Genomic DNA, 16,993 nt, shown 5'->3' on the forward strand with positions numbered 1-16,993 from the left:
GGCACAGTGCTTGGCACATAAACTTCCCTTAATACATGCTTATCGAATAAATGAATGAAGGGCTTTAGCTTAGATGATCTCTAAGGGCCATTTTGATATCCCATGTATGTGTTTCTGGGTGGCCTAAGATATCAAGCTAAAGTGCTTCAATTTCCCAAGCATTCACCTAATAATCTTCCACAGCTACACACTGATGCATCCCCACCCAGTCTGACCATCCTTCCCACTCTTTCCTTTGATCAGGATATAAGGTAATACACTCCATGTGGTGATTGCATCTGAGTTCTAAGGTCCAACACCTCAGCAATCACATAGTTGCAAGGTATGAGCTTTGGAGTCAGAAAAAACATGGGATCAAGTTCTGAGCAAGTTACTTTACCTTTCGAACCTCAGTTTCCTCATCTAAAATGGGAAGGTAATACTTTGGTTTGCCTACTTCACCAGACTATTTTAGGAAAACATTTTGTAAACTTAAAGCACTAAAGAAAAGTGAATTATGGGTATTATCATTATAATTACAATGATATAATTATAGTATACAGAAGCCTTGATGCTTTCTTTTTGGCTTTTGTCAAATCCCTCTTCCCAGTGACTTCATGTAGTTCAAAGTCCCAGTGAGAAATTAGGGAATAGTCCAAGTCAGGGCTAGAGATTACATCTGTTCAATTTCCACTTCTTTTTCTCTAGGTACTCTTCTTTTATCACAAAGCATTAGGGATTCTTTTAGTAAGTCCCTGTGAGCTAGGGATCATCAAAGAGTTGTGAATTGGATGGGAATAGATTCTTTCTCCTAGAGAATTTAAAATTAATTCCTTTCCCCATTGAATCACTTCTGTTGTTTCTTCTGAAGTTTCCCTTGCCTCTGTGCCATCAATGATTTCCATAAGCATACCATACATAGAAATGCAACTATTCCTGGAGTTGAGGGCAACAGCTCAATTAAAGGAATAATCTACTATTATTTTAAATTCAAGAACAGAAGAATAAGCATAGCTTCTAGTCATGCAAAAAGCTCCATCCCTTTACCCCATAAAAATTTTCATCTTTCCAAAATGTTTTCAGCATGCTCCTTCTCCAGGTCAACAAGAAATTAGAACACTCTTAAGGAGTTCTCCCTCACCCAGACTGCCTTATCTGGTTGAAAACATCTGGGCAAATTTAAGCAAGTAGAATGACTCCCCCCCTCCCTCCACACTTAGGATTTCTAGAACTGACACTGGAAATCTAGGAGTATCTGTGGGAAGTGACTGGACTGAGATGCCCATCCAGGTGAGATGATTATGGCTTTGTCATAATGTCCTTCTCCTATTCTTCAAACCATCCTCCATGGAAGTCTCTCTTCAGTAATGTCTGGGCCAATTATGGCAAACTCTGGCTGAAGATGAGAAAGTGTTATCTCCTTGAATTCAAACAAATTCCTGGGGATTCTGACTTAACTATGATCTCCTTGGAGAAGAGGGGTCAGACAGAAAGAAGTAGGAGGCCTTTCCAGCCCTCTATATCTCTCTTCTATTCCTTAAGAAGACAGGCACTGTGGTCTTGTGGAATCAGAGGACCAGAGTTCAAATCCTGACTTTCTTTTTAACTTTCTGTGTAATCTTGTTCAAATTGCTCTCTTTCTGTCTAGGGATTCCCTCTCCTCACCTGTAAAACAAAGGGGTGCTATTCATCTGGATGATTTATAAGGTCCCTTCAAGTCAGAAATCTATTTATCATTTCCCCTCTCATCCCCAGCACAACTAAACTCACGTTATGCATTTGTTACAGAGATTCACCCCCTTCAGGTTAACCAATTCAACCTATCTGAAATGGCATTGGGGGTGAGGTGGGGGGCTCTTGGTGCATTAGGGTTTCTATTGCCCAACCTCAGAGATCCCAGGCCTCTATCTTATCTGGACAGTTAGCTCTCCTGCCCAGGCCCAGGGATGCTGTTGAATTGGTTGGCATTAGAGTCAGAGTTATTTCCGGAACAATCTCTCATGACACTGTAGTAGACAGGAGCCATATATTGGGATGAGGGCTCAGGCTGGGTTGTCCTGCACCTGCACAATTTCTGAAAGGCCGTGCGGAACTTCTGGGACATGAGGTTGTAGATGATCGGATTTACGGCGCTGTTTAGGTAGATGCAGATTCGACAGAAGAGGAGGAACCAGAGATTCAGATAGGGTGGGTTGAGGAAGGAGTTCACCACCACCAGAGTTCGATATGGCATCCAGAGCAGGGCAAACAGAATTACCACCACAACCAGCATCTTGGTGACCTGCCAGGTAAGGAAAGCATAAGAAGTTGTGTTCAGGTTTTGCAGAGGAGACAGGGTTCTGAAGTTAGAATCAGGAGATCTGAGTTTACTAGCTATGATCTCCTCTTTACAACCTCTGAACTTTGGTTTCACCATCTATAAAATGAGGACAATATGGAATTGAAGAGGGGACCCCAAATCTCTAAAAATCCCAATATAAAAGAGCCAAACTAAAACCCTTTCTTTGCAGAGATTCCAAACATGCCTTGCTATGCCACACTATGCCAAGGAGCTTCTGTCCACTGGAATATTCTCTCCAGTGCCATCCTCTCTTTATCCTCGCCTATTTCCTACCCAGACTCTGTGCCTCTCTGTCAGGATTTCTAACCTTACTTTCAATTCCCATAATAGACCTCTTTTATCAATCTAGGTTTTTGGGTCTGTAAATTCTTTTACAGAGAACCTCCAAGCTGCCAGAAGGGAGCCCCTAAAACTCCCTATGCTTGTGCCGAATCCCCAGGGGTTGCAGAGGAACCAAACCTCTCCATTTTGTTTCCTGAACCCCGAACCTGCCATTAGACCTTATCATTTAACTCCCAGACCACCCTAATCTCATTTTGGTTCCCTAAATCTAAACCTTATCAGAATCACATGTCAACTTTAAGGAGGGTGAGTAACAATGTTTATCTCAATGGTGACTAGGGAGCTTCACTGGGGTCATGCAGTCTACATTTCTCTCCAGAAATGGGCTGATCCTCTTTCATTTTACCCACTCCCTAACCCTTCCCAAGTACCTGGATTCCCAATTTATTAACCCTGAAATGTAAAAATTTGGTAGCTTTGTGGGCATGGTTCCATACCTTTTACTTGATTCAATTAATTTCAACTCAACAAATGCTTATTAACCTCCTTACCTCACTTCTCTCCCCTTTTCTATCTGTCCTCCACACATTTGCCAAAGTGATATTACTAAAATATGGGTCTTACCATGTCACTGACATGTCCAACATAGTCCTTTGGCTCACTACTACCTCTAAGATGAAATACAAAGCCTTCTGTTTGGCAACAAAATTCTTGCACAATCTGGATTCAACACCCTCTATATTAGCTTCATTCACAAACTCTACATTTCAGACAAACTGGATTTCTTACTTTTCCTCACACAATGCATTTCATTTTCTTTCTTTATGCTTTTGTAAAAGCTGTTCCCCATACCAGAAATGCATTTCTTTTTTCGTCTTTTAAAAGAATCCTTAATTTCCTTCAAATTTCAGCTCAAGTGCTAGGTTTTACATAATGCTCTTCATGATTTGTCCAAGTTCTAGTACCTTTACCTTCTCTTCCAGTTACCTTGTATTTATTTGGTTTACATTTCGTGCATTCCCAGACATGTACATGATGTTTTGCCTGACAAACTATAAATTCCCTGAAGGCAAGTATTATTTCACTTTTGTTCTTGTATCAACAGCAGGTGCTTAACAGATGCATGTTTATTGAATTGGTTAAGCAGATAATTTCTAAGGTTCCTCTCTAATTTGAGAGTTTATGAATCTGTAAGTGAGAAAATGAATTTATGAGCCTAATTCTTCTATGAGCCAATGTCTATGGTTTCCCTCAAACTCACATCTCACTCTAGGTTAATTCTCCTCCACCTAGAAACTCCCTAAGAGATTGTCTTTCTCTGTACTCTCTCCAGCACTGGATCATTCCACCTGCTCCCTTCACCTCACCCTGCAACTTCCATTTCACATTCTGCCCTGTAGTCATGCTGAAGACATCTCTGCTGAGTTGGACAGCAATACAGCAGTTGGACAGAATACAGAGAAATTTCTCCAGAGCTCTAACTAGCTGCATTGTTTATAAATAATCCAGGGGAGTGAAAGTGGGGGCAGACTGGATGAGTAAATCCACCATTAGCACTTCAAACTTGCTAATTAGGCCAGCCTCTCAACCTCCCTCCCCTGACACCTACTTGGGAGTTCTAATAGCTGGTTTGGTCCTGGAAGGTCTGTTATTCTCATGTTTGGTAAATTGCTGGAAATTCTGGAAATATAGCTCACAGGACAAGTTACCCTGGGTTATTTCCTTCCCCTTGGCTCTATGAGAAGCAACCAGAATGGAACATCATCTCCAACACTATTTGAGAAATTCCTGTGAATTCAAGCTGCTGGGTGCCTACCATGGTAGAAACTTCCACCTGTCTTCTTAGTCCTGCATGGTATGCACTATAGCATACCCAAATATAGTCAGAGTTCATGAGCAAGACTTGCCTTCTCTGACCCCAATTTCCTTATCTGTAATATTAAATGGTTGGACTCTGTTCCTTTCCACTTCCAACATTATATGTTCTAAGATTCTTCCTGCTTCTGACTACTCAATGTTAAGTACTATTCTATGTTCCAAGGTCTCTTCCAGTTCCTTACATTTTAACATATAAGTGGGCAAGGAGGTTTTTTTTTTTTTTTTTTTTCTTTTAAGGAAGATATAAGCACCCAAACCCCACAATTATATAGTTGGCTATTATAGCCGTTAGATGAATGTTTTTGCCTCAGGAAAAGGAGAGTCTACAGATAAGGAAAAAGAAATCTATTGCAATATTTCGGGTCAGAGTTGATGGTAGCAAAAAAATGGAGAGGATACAGATTATAGAAACATCACAAGAGATCAGATTGATAAGGGATGTGAGTGTGCTTTGACAAAATTTGAAGAGCCAAAATCCAGTGATTCGTGGCTGATTCATTTTTTATGGGAAAAAGCTCAAACGTCCCGATTTTTCTTACTATCTGAAAAAAACAGAGCAACTGTGAAGATTCCCCAAAAGAGGCCCTTTAAGTTTCTAAAATCAAAGTGGACTTGTCGGGGATCACGGAATTTTGAAAACTGGGATTAATTCAGTGACCCTCTAATCCAACCCGTGCCTCGGAACCCCCACTGTCAGACATGCATTTTGTGGTCATCTAGCCTGTTTGAAGACTTCAAAGGTGGTAGGGAAGCCCTCTTTAGAAAGCCCATTCCACTTCTGCGACAGCTCCGATTGTTAGCAAGTTCTGATGTTTGTTTCCCGAAATTTACCGTCTTCTTAGTCCGGCCGCGACCGAGCTCCCAAATGCGGACCCTCCCAGCAAATTTTCCTCATCCGCTCTGAGGTTTATTCCCCACTTCCGCGTTCTTTGGCCCACTTTACTCGCGGGGAAAGGGGAAAGATTAGGGTTCGCCTTTACCTGTCTCCTGGAGCTCAGCGCGCCCCTGTTCCCGCGACACGAAAAGCGAACCGACCCTTGGGAGTCGGAAGGGAGCTCTAGGGAGCGGCCCTGGTGGATGGAATTGGCAGAGTCCGCGCCGGCCGCGCGGGGCAGGGGACCTACAAAGAGAATGCGCGCGATGAGCGTGTACAGCACAGTGGCCAGGCCCAGAGGCAGCGCATAGAACAGGGCGAAGTCGAGGAAGTAGACGGGCAGGTAGAGCTCGCGCGACACTCGGTAGCCGCACTGCACCCGCACGCCATCGGCGAAGACCGCCTCGCTCGTGTCCACCAGGAAGAGCCACATGACGCAATAGGCCGCCGTGCCCAGCCACACAAGGGCGATGATGCGTTTGGCGCGGGCCACCGTGCACAGGGACTGCGCGCGGATGGGGTGGCAGATGGCCAAGTAGCGCTCCACCGTGAACGCTGTGAGCGAGCCCGTGGACGCGTTGATGCCCAGGTACTGCAGGTAGGTGATGCACAAGCAGCCCGCGTGCCCAAACACCCAAGAGGCCACAACGTCGGACAGATTGGGCAGCCCGGCCGCCAGAAGCACTAAGAGATCGGCGGCCGCCAGACTGACCAAGTAACAGTTGGTGGGAGTGACCATATGGCGACTCCGGGCCACCACTAGGACCACCATGGCATTGCCTGCGATGCCCACGCCGCAGATGAGCAGCACCAGCGCAATGGTCACCACCTGAACAGCCAGGGGAGTCCGAGGCATCAGGCCCAGGGTCCTCCCAGAATCCGAGTCGTTACTCGAGAGGCTGCTGACTTCCCACGTTCCGTTCTCCATGTCGAACCACCTACCCTTGGAGGAGACAGGAAGAAGCCGGTGAAGAATTGTCCCCCTCTAGTCACTTCCCACCGCAGATTCCACTGTTCCCCTCCCACTCCTTTCCCCGTCCTCTGAGGAGGCTACTTAGTCAATAAAATTCATTGTCAACAGGACACAGGTTCGAATCCTGCCTCAGACATTTACGAACCGTATCAGCCTGAGCAAGTTACTTAACCTCTCTAGATTTAGTTTCCGAATATGTAAAATGTGGTTGTTAGACTCAATAACGTCCCTCTCTAACTCTTCGATCCGATGAGATCTACTTATAACGGTCTTCGGCTGCCGACCCCGCAGATTCAGCTGTTTCCGCCCTGAGCTTCAGGAATATCCTCCAGGCATAAATCCGGCCGTGCGCGCCCTTTCCACGAACATTACCTTTCCTTCGGCTCCAAGCACCTAGTGCATGCAAGCCGAGGGTCCTTTCGCCAGCCACGCTCCCCCTGCCCGGAGTTTGCAGGACCCGAGTTAAAATAATTAGATGCTGCGTCCCTGCCTTCTTTTCTTTCCCACCGCAGGATTTCGGGTCCGTTTGTGATCTTTCTCTGGGTTGGACTTCACCGGAAGCAGGGTGCTGGAACTAACGGTGGGCGCTGGGCTGCTGCCTCAGTCTTTGACCAGCTCCAACTCAACTCCGCCCCGCATAGCCTTGCGTGGGTCCGCCCTGCTGGGGTCCTAGCGCCTCCTTCAGCTTCCCCCAACCTGAGCGAGAGATGCTCAGGGGAAGCCAGCGGAGGAAAAAGCTGATATCCATTGTTTTACCCACCAGCTAAGCACCCGGCGCTTTTCTCTGACCTTTTTTTTCTTCGACAGCTACCAGGCTTTTCTGCATCTCACCCAGTTCGTTTGGTTATCTCTTAATGGCTTGGACTTGCATTCATCCCAGCATCCTCCAAACTTGTCCCTCGCAAATTGCTGTGAGGGAAGTGCGTTATTATGATCCCCATTCTACAAATGAGGAAAGCAAGCTTTAGCGGAGTTAGTCGACATTGATTTGAACACATTTCTTCTAACTACAAATCTTGTGATCTTTTCTCTTACTGGGAGAAATAGATTGTGCTTTCTTTGTCTTTACGTGGGGATTTTCGGGCTCGCAGCATCTCTTCATTCTATCTCAAAGCCCTCACTAACACTGTTCATTCAGTACCCAGGGCTTACTGGGGCTATGACCAATTAGAGAATGATGAGACAGTCAGGGGTATGCTGAGAAATGTTTAACAGCCTGCTGGGGGAAAGAGGGGAAGCGAGGATTGTATGTACAACACACTTCTAAATTAAATCTGCACTATTAACATTTTAGTCATCATTTTAAAAAATAGTATTTATTTGTCCTATTATATCTGAAGGCAATTTTTAGCATTCATTCCCCCCCTCAGGCAATTGGGGTTGAGTGACTTGCCCAGGGTCACACAGCTAGGAAATGTTAAGTGTCTGAGACCAGATTTGAACTCAGGTCCTCCTGAATTCAAGGCTGCTGCTCTATCCACTGCGTCACCCAGCTGCCCCTTTTAGCATTCGTTTTCACAAAATCTTAGTACCAAATTTTTCTCCCTCTTGCTTTCCTCTGCCCTATTCCTAAAGCAGTAAGCAACTTGATATAGGTTATATATGTGCAATCATGTAAAACATGTCTCCATATTAGTCACAGTTGTGAAAGAAGAAACACACCAAAAGGAGAAAAAACACGAAAAAAGATAAAGCAAAAGCAATATGCTTTGATCTGCATTCAGATTCAATCAGTTTTTTCTCTGGATATGGACAGCATTTTCCATTATGAGTCATTTGCCTTGGATCATTGAATTGCTGAGAGTAGCAATTGAAGTGACACGATGTTTCTGTTAGTGCTTACAATGTTCTCCTGGTTCAGATCATTTCAATTTGTATCAGTTTATACAAGTCTTTCCACGTTTTTCTGAAATCTCCCTGCTCATCATTTCTTACTGTACAATGGTATTCCATTATAATCATATACCAATTTGTTCAGCCAATCATCACTTTCTCAAATCTAGACAATTAAAAATACCGCCACAATAAATCAAGCCAGATTTATTCATGTATTTTATAGGTGTAAATGCTCACACTGAAAATTTAACATTGGGCTCTCACAATGACCCAGCATACCACGGCTTCTAATCCTTCTCATTGTTACTTTCCTGTCCCATACCCTAGCCTCTCCTTGCCAGCGAATCTCTGACCAGCAGCCCACAATCGTGGAGAATCCTTGTCAACTACACCAACAAAATGAAGCTGTAGAAAATCCTATGGAAATTAAATGTCCAGTCTGATTGTTTAGCACTTTTCACATATTACTGTGCCTATTAAACAGATGAGGAGACTGAGGCCCTGTGACTTACTTGCTTACGGTCACATGGTGAGTGACAGAGTCAGGACTATAAACTAGGGTTCCTCACTGGGAATTAAATGTAAACTGTTTGCACTACTGTCTTTCTACCCAGGTTACTTATACCTTCGGAATCCAATTCTTAACATGTAACAAGAAAATTGAATTTACACACATATATTGTATCTAGGTAATACTGTAACACATGTAAAATGTATGGGATTGCCTGTCATCTAGGGGAAGGAATAGAGGGAGGGAGGGGAAAATTTGGAAAAATGAATACAAGGGATAATGTTATTAAAAAATTACTCATGCATATGTGCAGTCAAAATTTTTTAATAATTGTATAATTATAAAATTAATTTAAAAAATAAACTAGGGTTCCTGAACCTTTAAACCTATTTTTCTTTTTCTATTCCTATTTGTGGGTAGAGAGTACCTAAGTGGAAAAGTAGATAGAGTGAGAGCCTGAAGTCAGGAAGACATCTTCCTGAGTTCAAATATGACTTAAAATATTTATTAATTGGGAAACCCTGGGCAAGTCTCTTGACCTATTTGACTCAATTTCCTCATCTGTCAAATGAACTGGAGGAGGAAATGGCAAGCCACTCTAATATCTTTGCCAAAAACAAAAAATAAAATAACAAATGGGGTGATAAAGCTAAGTGATAAAGCACTTTACATTTCCTTCTTCAGCTCATTTTCCAGATGAGGAAACTCTGACTTCCTCAGTTATATATAGTTAGAAATATGAAAAACAATTGCTCTCTGGGGCTCTTTACAACCAAGAGTACTATGGAATTCTGGTAGTTCGAACTGCCAGCAGTCAGAGAGGAGACCAAGTGATCTAAACCATTCCTTTACCCCAAAACCTAGATCCACAAGCATATAGGCTGAATGAATTGTGATCTAAATAATTGACAAATGACCTGAAAGTCACCCAGGGGACAATGGGACAGGACCTCACTTACCCCTAGGCAAATAAAAAACTGTGGAACTTCTAGGATTCTGGGGAAAGATAAGGTCAGCAGGAAGCAGGAAGCCTTGGGCTAATGTATGAGAAATAATTAATGAACCATGGTACAATAGAAAGAGCTCTGAAATTGGAATGGACCAGAGTTCAAATCTGCAGTTTTCTACTCATGTAATCTTGGGCAATTTATTGAACATCTGAGTTTCCCAATTTTTAAATGGGGGAGTGGGACTAGATAGCCTCAAAGATCTCTTTCCTGCTTTAAATCTACGATCTTGTAATCCTATCAATGTCAAAAGTTCCATGTTCTAGGAATACCTTGACAATTAGGTATGTCATCTAGAGAAAGATTCTTCCTTTCTCTGGTTGTCAGTTTTTTTTTTTCTATAATATAAAAGGTTGGATTAGGTGGTTTCTAAGGTACTTTCCAATTGTGATTTTTTTATGATATGAGATTCCATCTAGGTCTGATAGTTGATAATTTATATTCCAAGGTTCTTCCAGTTCTGGTAATATATGCTCTAAGTTTTAGCATCCTATTTAAGCTTTAATTTTCTCTGGCCTAATAATAATAATGCCTAACCCTCTGTAGCTAAGGTTTCTAGAGTACTCTACCTTGAAAGTTAGATTTGATCTTCATAATAATCCTTGGAGGTAGGTGATACCAGCACTCCTATTTCATAGATAAGAAAACTGAAGCTCAGAGAGATTGCCCATGGATATGAAGCCAGTAAGTAGTGGAAGTAGGGTTAGAATCTGGGTCTTTTCTCTTGACTCCAAGACTGGAGTTCTTCCCTTTATACCTAATCTGAGGTCTTTTCTAGTCCTGACATCTTGCATTCTAAAGGTTCCTCATCCAATGTTCCAAATTCTATATTCTAAGATCCATCCCTTATACACATAGCTATGAGACTCTGAGCTAGTCTTTTTATTTTTCTCAGCCTCAGTTTCCTCATCTGTTAAATGTTACATACCCACCTCAAAGGGTTGTTCTAAAAATCAAATTATGTGTGTGTGTATACATAAAGTACTATTCTCTCAGAATACATAAAGAAACTAGGGGAAAGTGGAATAAAACTTAGAGAACACAAAAGGGATAACTCATAGCTTTCAGTTGCTGGGATCTATATTTGTGGGATGCTGAAAAAAATTCCCCTTAGGCATGGTATAATTTCTTCACTCCTTTGTGGAGCATTGGATCTATATTCAGTCTGTCTTTGACTTCCAATATAGACACTGCCATCAGATGATCTGGGAATGTGGTTAGGATACCAATGGGAAGCTGGGAAGCTGAACACCTTTCACAATCAGCAAGCTCCCGAAGTTCTTCTCTGGCCAAGACAGTGGGGGAAGGAAGTAAAAAGGAGATTTGAGCCAAGATCTCTGTTCTTCTACCACCTCTCCATAATAGTTCTTCTTTAGGGATACACTGGAACTTGCTCCATCTCCTGACTTGCAAGGGATCACAGAACTCCCAGCTTCCAGTCAATCTTGTATTTTTATAATCCAGGACCTAGAGCTAATATTACCATCTGTAAGTTAATTAAAACAGACTTCCAGCCTGGAGTCATTTTACTTCATCCAATGCTTTCACAAATTCTTCACATTTAATCCAAAGTTTACCACTGAGAATTGGTACATTGAACATCTTATCCTTATTTTAGGTGGGATTGGTAACTTGAGTGAGTAAATATATAAATCAATTCTATCCTTATATAGGCATGGGCATGGAGATGAAAAATCCAATTTAATCTTATTAAGTGCCTACTGTGTGCTAGGCACTGTATCTAGGTTTACAATGAATAAAAAGACAGTTCTCTTCAATGAGCTTACAATTTAAAGATGGAATAAAAGGAAGCAGGAAAGTGGGTACCAGCACATGTTGCTCCTTGAATTGAAACCAGGTAGGGTAGCAGATGGAAAGGGGAAGGAGTTGAGAATGCAGAGTTTGCCTCTAAAAAGGAAAGCATTGGGGAGACCATGGTTTTCTGTCCTTCAGTCTTCCAATCAGAAAGGAGAGGAGGCTGAGGAAGGTGGTGTCCACGAAGGTTTGAGTTAGCAGCATGTTGAGTTTAGAAGTGATGAGCTTGTTTTGGGGAATTAAAACCAGGCAGGAGAGAAGATGCAGATTGAGGGTGAGATGGAGTAATATATGTAAATATATCGAGTAAGTAGGTGAAGAGCAGCTAGGTGGCACCATAGTGCACAGAGCACTGGACCAGGAGAACCCGTTTCAAATCTGCCTCAAGACACTAGCTGTGTGACTCTTGGCAAACCACTTCACTCTGTTTGTCTCAGTTTCCTCACCTGCTGCTCCAGGTTCTTTGCCAAAAAAATCTCAAATAGGATCATGAAAGTTGGACAGAACTGAAATAACTGAACAACAACAACAAACAGATCAATTTAAATGGAATGTAGAGTGTGTGGAGAGGAAAATGTATCATAATCTCAGAAAGAGAGTCAGATTATAAAGAGCTTCAAATGCCAAACAGAGAAGTTCATCCTGGATCTTAGAGACAAAAAGGGTCTCTTTAAGCTTCTTAAGCAGGGCATTGACATAGGCAGGACTGCCATCCTTTATTTCTCTCCTGACTGCTTCTGACTCTACAAATTTCATGCCTCTGTAATGGCATATCCTCCTCCTCACATCCCCGTTTCTTAGCTCTATTTTATATGTTCCCTCATCAGCATGTAAACTCCTTGAGGACAGGAAATATCTTTCTTTTTGCTCATATTTGTATCCCTAGACCTTAGCACAGTGCCTGGCATATAGTTAGCATTTAATAAATTCTGGTTGATTGGATTGAATTCTGTGCTCTAGATATATCACTTGGTAGCTGGGTAGAGGATGGATTGGAATGAGGAGAGACTAGAGGGAGGGAGGTGTGTTTGTAATGGAATAGATGAGAGGTGATCAATCTGAATGTCTCAAATGAGAGGAGAGAAGGAAATAGATATGAGAAATAGAAGTGACAAGACTTGGAAGCTCATTTTCTATTTTTTTGGGGGGGGATCATGTTGGCCAACTGAGATTGTGACCCTAAGTAACTGGGATAATGGTGGTATGTTATATTGAATAGATATAGGGAAATTAGGAAGAGTGTTGGATTTTTTTTTGGGGGGGGGAAGATAAAGGATTATATTTTGGATGAGCTGAGTTTGAGATGCCTAAAAAGAATCTAGGGGCAGTTGGTGTTTCAGGAATAGCATAATAGGAGTAGTTAAACTAGGAAGTTTCCAAGTGGGTCCTTTCCTCCTTTCCTCCAAGTCCTCCCCCTCCAGCAATACTATGTAATTTCTTGTCCAGTTTACCCTCCTTCTCCCAATACACACACCCTGATCCATCCCAGGTGGTGGCTTTCCTAGCCACCTACGTGATCTCAAGGTGGTACAATTTGAGGGCTCCCCCTAGGCTGATGTCAGAGAGTCCACAGTTGGGTTGAAATTGTCTCTAGTGTGTCCTTACCTAGATACCAAAATTATTTCCTCTACTAGGGAGAGCATACCCCATGATTTTCTTCATATTAAATGGACTCCAACTCCTCAGGCACAATGCTGTCTCTTGGGGAGAGGCTGACAATATCAAAGCTTTTAAGCCAGGGATTAATAGAATGATAAATGTGGACAGCCCTACATGAAAAGAGCCGAATTTGGAGACATAGAATCTGAGTGAGAATCCTAACTCTGTTACTCACTATATCTGCAGCTTTGAGCAAATCACTTAATGCTTCTGAGACTCATTTTCCTAATATATACATTGATGGGATTGAATTAGGTAACCTCAAAAGTTCATCCAAGCTCTTTTCTATGATACTATGGTTCTCTCCCTTACCAAACCCTCTTCATCCAGAGGGAAACAATTGTGTTCAACTCTTTTTGCCCTCATTTGGGAGTATTCTCAGCAAAGATATTAGAATGGTTGCCATTCCTTCTTCAGCTTATTTTACAGATGAGCAAATTGAGGCAAACAGAATTAAATGATCTGCTTAGGGCCACACAGCTAATGTGTCTAAGGCCACATGTGAAGTCATGAAGATGAGTCTTCTGACACTATGGTGCCACCTAGCTGCCCTCTTTCCATGGCTCCATGGCTCAGATGTTACCTCCTATGTGATATCTCTCCTAATCCTAACCTTTTAACTCCCTCCCCACCCCCACTTGTCTTAAATTTATTTTATTAAAAAAAAAACAGAATAAGAAAAAAGAAAAACAGAAAAGCAATAAAATACAAAGCAAAAGAGAACATTATCATGTGCCCAGCAGAACATCAGGGAGGATTCAAAATATGTAACAACAAATTACCAGTTGTAAGAAAGTACATACATTAGTAGAAGAAATTATATCCATGAGTGTCCATCTTTTCTTTATTTCCTTGTAAATTGTTCTTTTGTTTTATGTTGTGGATCTTTTTGATTTTATTCTTCCCTCCTTTCATCCCAGCAACCCTCAAGCAAGCTGTTGTTAAAAAAGACATATTTATGTATACATCTATAGATGTATACATACACATACATACACATACTGCTCCCCCACACACATATCTTTCCTATCCCTTCTGATTTTTTGCTTTAATTCTGCTCCTTAACTTGCTTTGCAATTACTTAACCTCTCCTTACCCATCTTCTTCCCTCACCCTTTGATTCCTCATCTTCCTAAATTTCCCCCCTTATTTCTTTCTACATTTTGGAGGGTGTTATATCCTTCACGGTGCATATGTAGTATTACCTATTGAACCCATTCCTGATGTGAGTAGATTTTCAGAACTATGAGCCTTCCTCTCTTCTCCATCTATTTTTCCTCTATATCTCATTTGTAAAACATGATTACTATTTTTATCTTATTTATGCTCTAATCTTTCCTTTGAGCTGCTGTATTGTTTATGTCAATCTTAAACATTTGGTATATATTTCCCATGTAAAAAATCATAAACACTTTGTTCCTGTTGAGTTCCTTGAAATTGAGCTTTGATATTGGCTCTTATATGTTAAATTTTTTATTAAGTTTGGGTTTGGTTGATAGAAAATCCTGAAAATCTGCAATTTCATTGAGTGTTCATTTTTTTTTCATTCAATATTATAATTTTGCTGCAGATGATATTTTTGACTACAGGCCTAGTTCTTTTGATTGTCAGTAAGTGTGATTCCATGGTCTGCAGTCTTTTATTGTGGCTCCTAAGTCCTGTACAATTCTAATTGTAGCTCCAGTATATTTGAATCATTTTTTTCTTGTTTCTAGCAAAATTTTCTCTTTGACCTGGGAGTTTTGAAAATTGTCAATACTATTCCTATGTGTTTTCCACAAAGGATCTCTTTGAGGTGGTGATCAGTGGATTTTTTCTATTTCATATTATATCATGTTATATCACTCCAGAACAATTTTCTTGGATTATTTCTTGCAATATTGTGTCAAGGTTATTATTATTTTTTTGGCCACAACTTTCAAGCAGTTCATTTATTCTTATATTTTCTCTTCTTGATCTATTCTCCAGATCTGTCATTTTTCTTAATAAGTTGTTTCACATTCTGTTCTATTTTTTTCATTCTTTATAAACTGTTTTCTTATTTCTTGGTCTCTCAAAGATTCACTGGCTCCCCCTTGTTCAGTTCTCATTTTCGAAGGATTATTTTCATCTTTGAGATTTTGTATCTCCTTTTCTGGTTGGTTAACCTTTTTTTCATAATCTTGTTTTTCTTGGATGGTTTAAAATTTTTTTTCAATGTTTCTCATTTGATTTTTAAATTCTTTTTGAATTCTTCTATAAATTATCTCTGGGCATGGAGGCATATAATGTTATTCTTTGGAGTAGAAGCATTTTTTAACTTCAATGTCCTTCTCTGAAGATGGAACCCCAGTCTTCCCTGCTCCAATATTAAGTTTCTATAGTGGGGTTCTTTCTTCTTTGCTGATTCAAAAAAAAATTTTTAAAATAAGAGTTATTAGCATAAGCACCACTAATCATGGGATGGAGGGATGGTGCTTCTAGCTTCACTTCAGCTCTCCTCTCTGACCAGGAACCCCAAACCAAGAACTCCCTCCTTCTGTAAGAGCCCACAGCCAATAGTGTCCCTGCCCACTGTCTCTGCACTTACTGGTGCTGGTTCCTTCTCGCCCAGGGCCAATGTCATTGCAGCTCACCTGGAGGTGATGTTCCCAATCAGCCAAGATTTCCTCAGTCTTCTTGGACTCAGACCTCAATTCCATACACTGTCCAGGAGGTGAAAGTTTCTGTTGTTCCTGCTGAGGCTCCAGCCAAACCCAGCTGGCCCCATTCTGAAGAGGTGGCCTGGAGGTGTTTGCACTCCACAGGGGTTAATCCCCAGCCCCCAACATTCTTCAGATCTTCTTGGATTGTACCAGGAGGACCGCTGTTCTGCCCAAGTCTTCTTGATTTGTCACCAGTCTGTTTTCATCCTGAGTTGCAAGTTTGTTTTATTTATGAGAGGAATCTGGAGAGTTTGAAATTTACCAACCTACTTGGCCATCTTCCCAGAATCCTCCCCCTCCCACACTTCTCTTCTTCAAGCCTGTCTGTTATTAGCATTTTCTCCTCTAGACTGTGTGACACCCAACAGATCTCTCAGCCTCAGTTTCCTCATCTTTTAAATGGAGATAATCATAGCATCTACCTCACAGGGTAAATAAGATACAAGTTCAAAATTGTAAAGCTCCCAATAAATGCTAGCTTTGATTATCTTTATCACCAGTGCTTAACACAGTATCTGGCATACAGTAAGTGTTGAGTATTTCTTCATTCATTTATTCCCTTTATTGATAAATAAAGCCAGAGGAATTAAGGGACTTGCACAGGGTCACATGTTAATGAGTGTGTGGGTATATATAGAAGTAGCTCTAGAAACTAGATCTCTTGGTTCCTTAATTTATTGATGAGGAAACTGAAGCTCAGGCAGTGGATTTATATGCCCCAAATCATATAGCAGTTGAGTGGGAGAACTAGACTTTTTCCTGTTGTTTGTGACCTCCAAGTTCTATTCTCTCACCTATACCAAGAAGGCTTTCCACATGGATTAAGCCAATGAGAATCAGACTGTTTGCCCTAGAGCCCTTGGCTTCATTAGCATGGGCAGCTTGAACAGGAACCTGGGGGAGCCTAAAACTGCTTTCTTTCTTTCTTTCTTTTATTCCAACACATAAAACCAATTTTCTGTTTTCCCCTCAGGCATAGCTTATAGTGGAAGCCATTTAGAAAAACCATGTCTCCACTCTGCTGATGAACAATAAATCAACTGAATGTGTCTATTGGCTCGGCGACTTGACTGAACTTGGAAGCAGTTTGACTGCCTGAATTGCAACCCCAGGCTTAAATCTTGGCCAATTTCTCCTCTCTCCAGACTCTCCTG

General features: G+C 41.5%; 1 protein-coding gene across 1 annotated transcript; it reads right to left on the bottom strand.

Moving 5' to 3' along the window:
- Positions 1-579: 579 nt before the first annotated feature.
- On the bottom strand, positions 580-15,760 carry LOC141552730 (thyrotropin-releasing hormone receptor-like). Its single transcript, XM_074284751.1, has 3 exons — positions 15,665-15,760; positions 5,461-6,183; positions 580-2,260 (listed from the first exon to the last, which is right to left on the bottom strand). The coding sequence occupies exons 1-3, from the start codon at positions 15,758-15,760 to the stop codon at positions 1,901-1,903; spliced, it is 1,179 nt and encodes a 392-aa protein (XP_074140852.1). The 3' UTR covers positions 580-1,900.
- Between the last annotated feature and the right edge of the window lie 1,233 nt (positions 15,761-16,993).

Source organism: Sminthopsis crassicaudata, chromosome 2 (genome assembly GCF_048593235.1).
Source record: "Sminthopsis crassicaudata isolate SCR6 chromosome 2, ASM4859323v1, whole genome shotgun sequence".
NCBI lineage: Eukaryota > Metazoa > Chordata > Mammalia > Dasyuromorphia > Dasyuridae > Sminthopsis > Sminthopsis crassicaudata.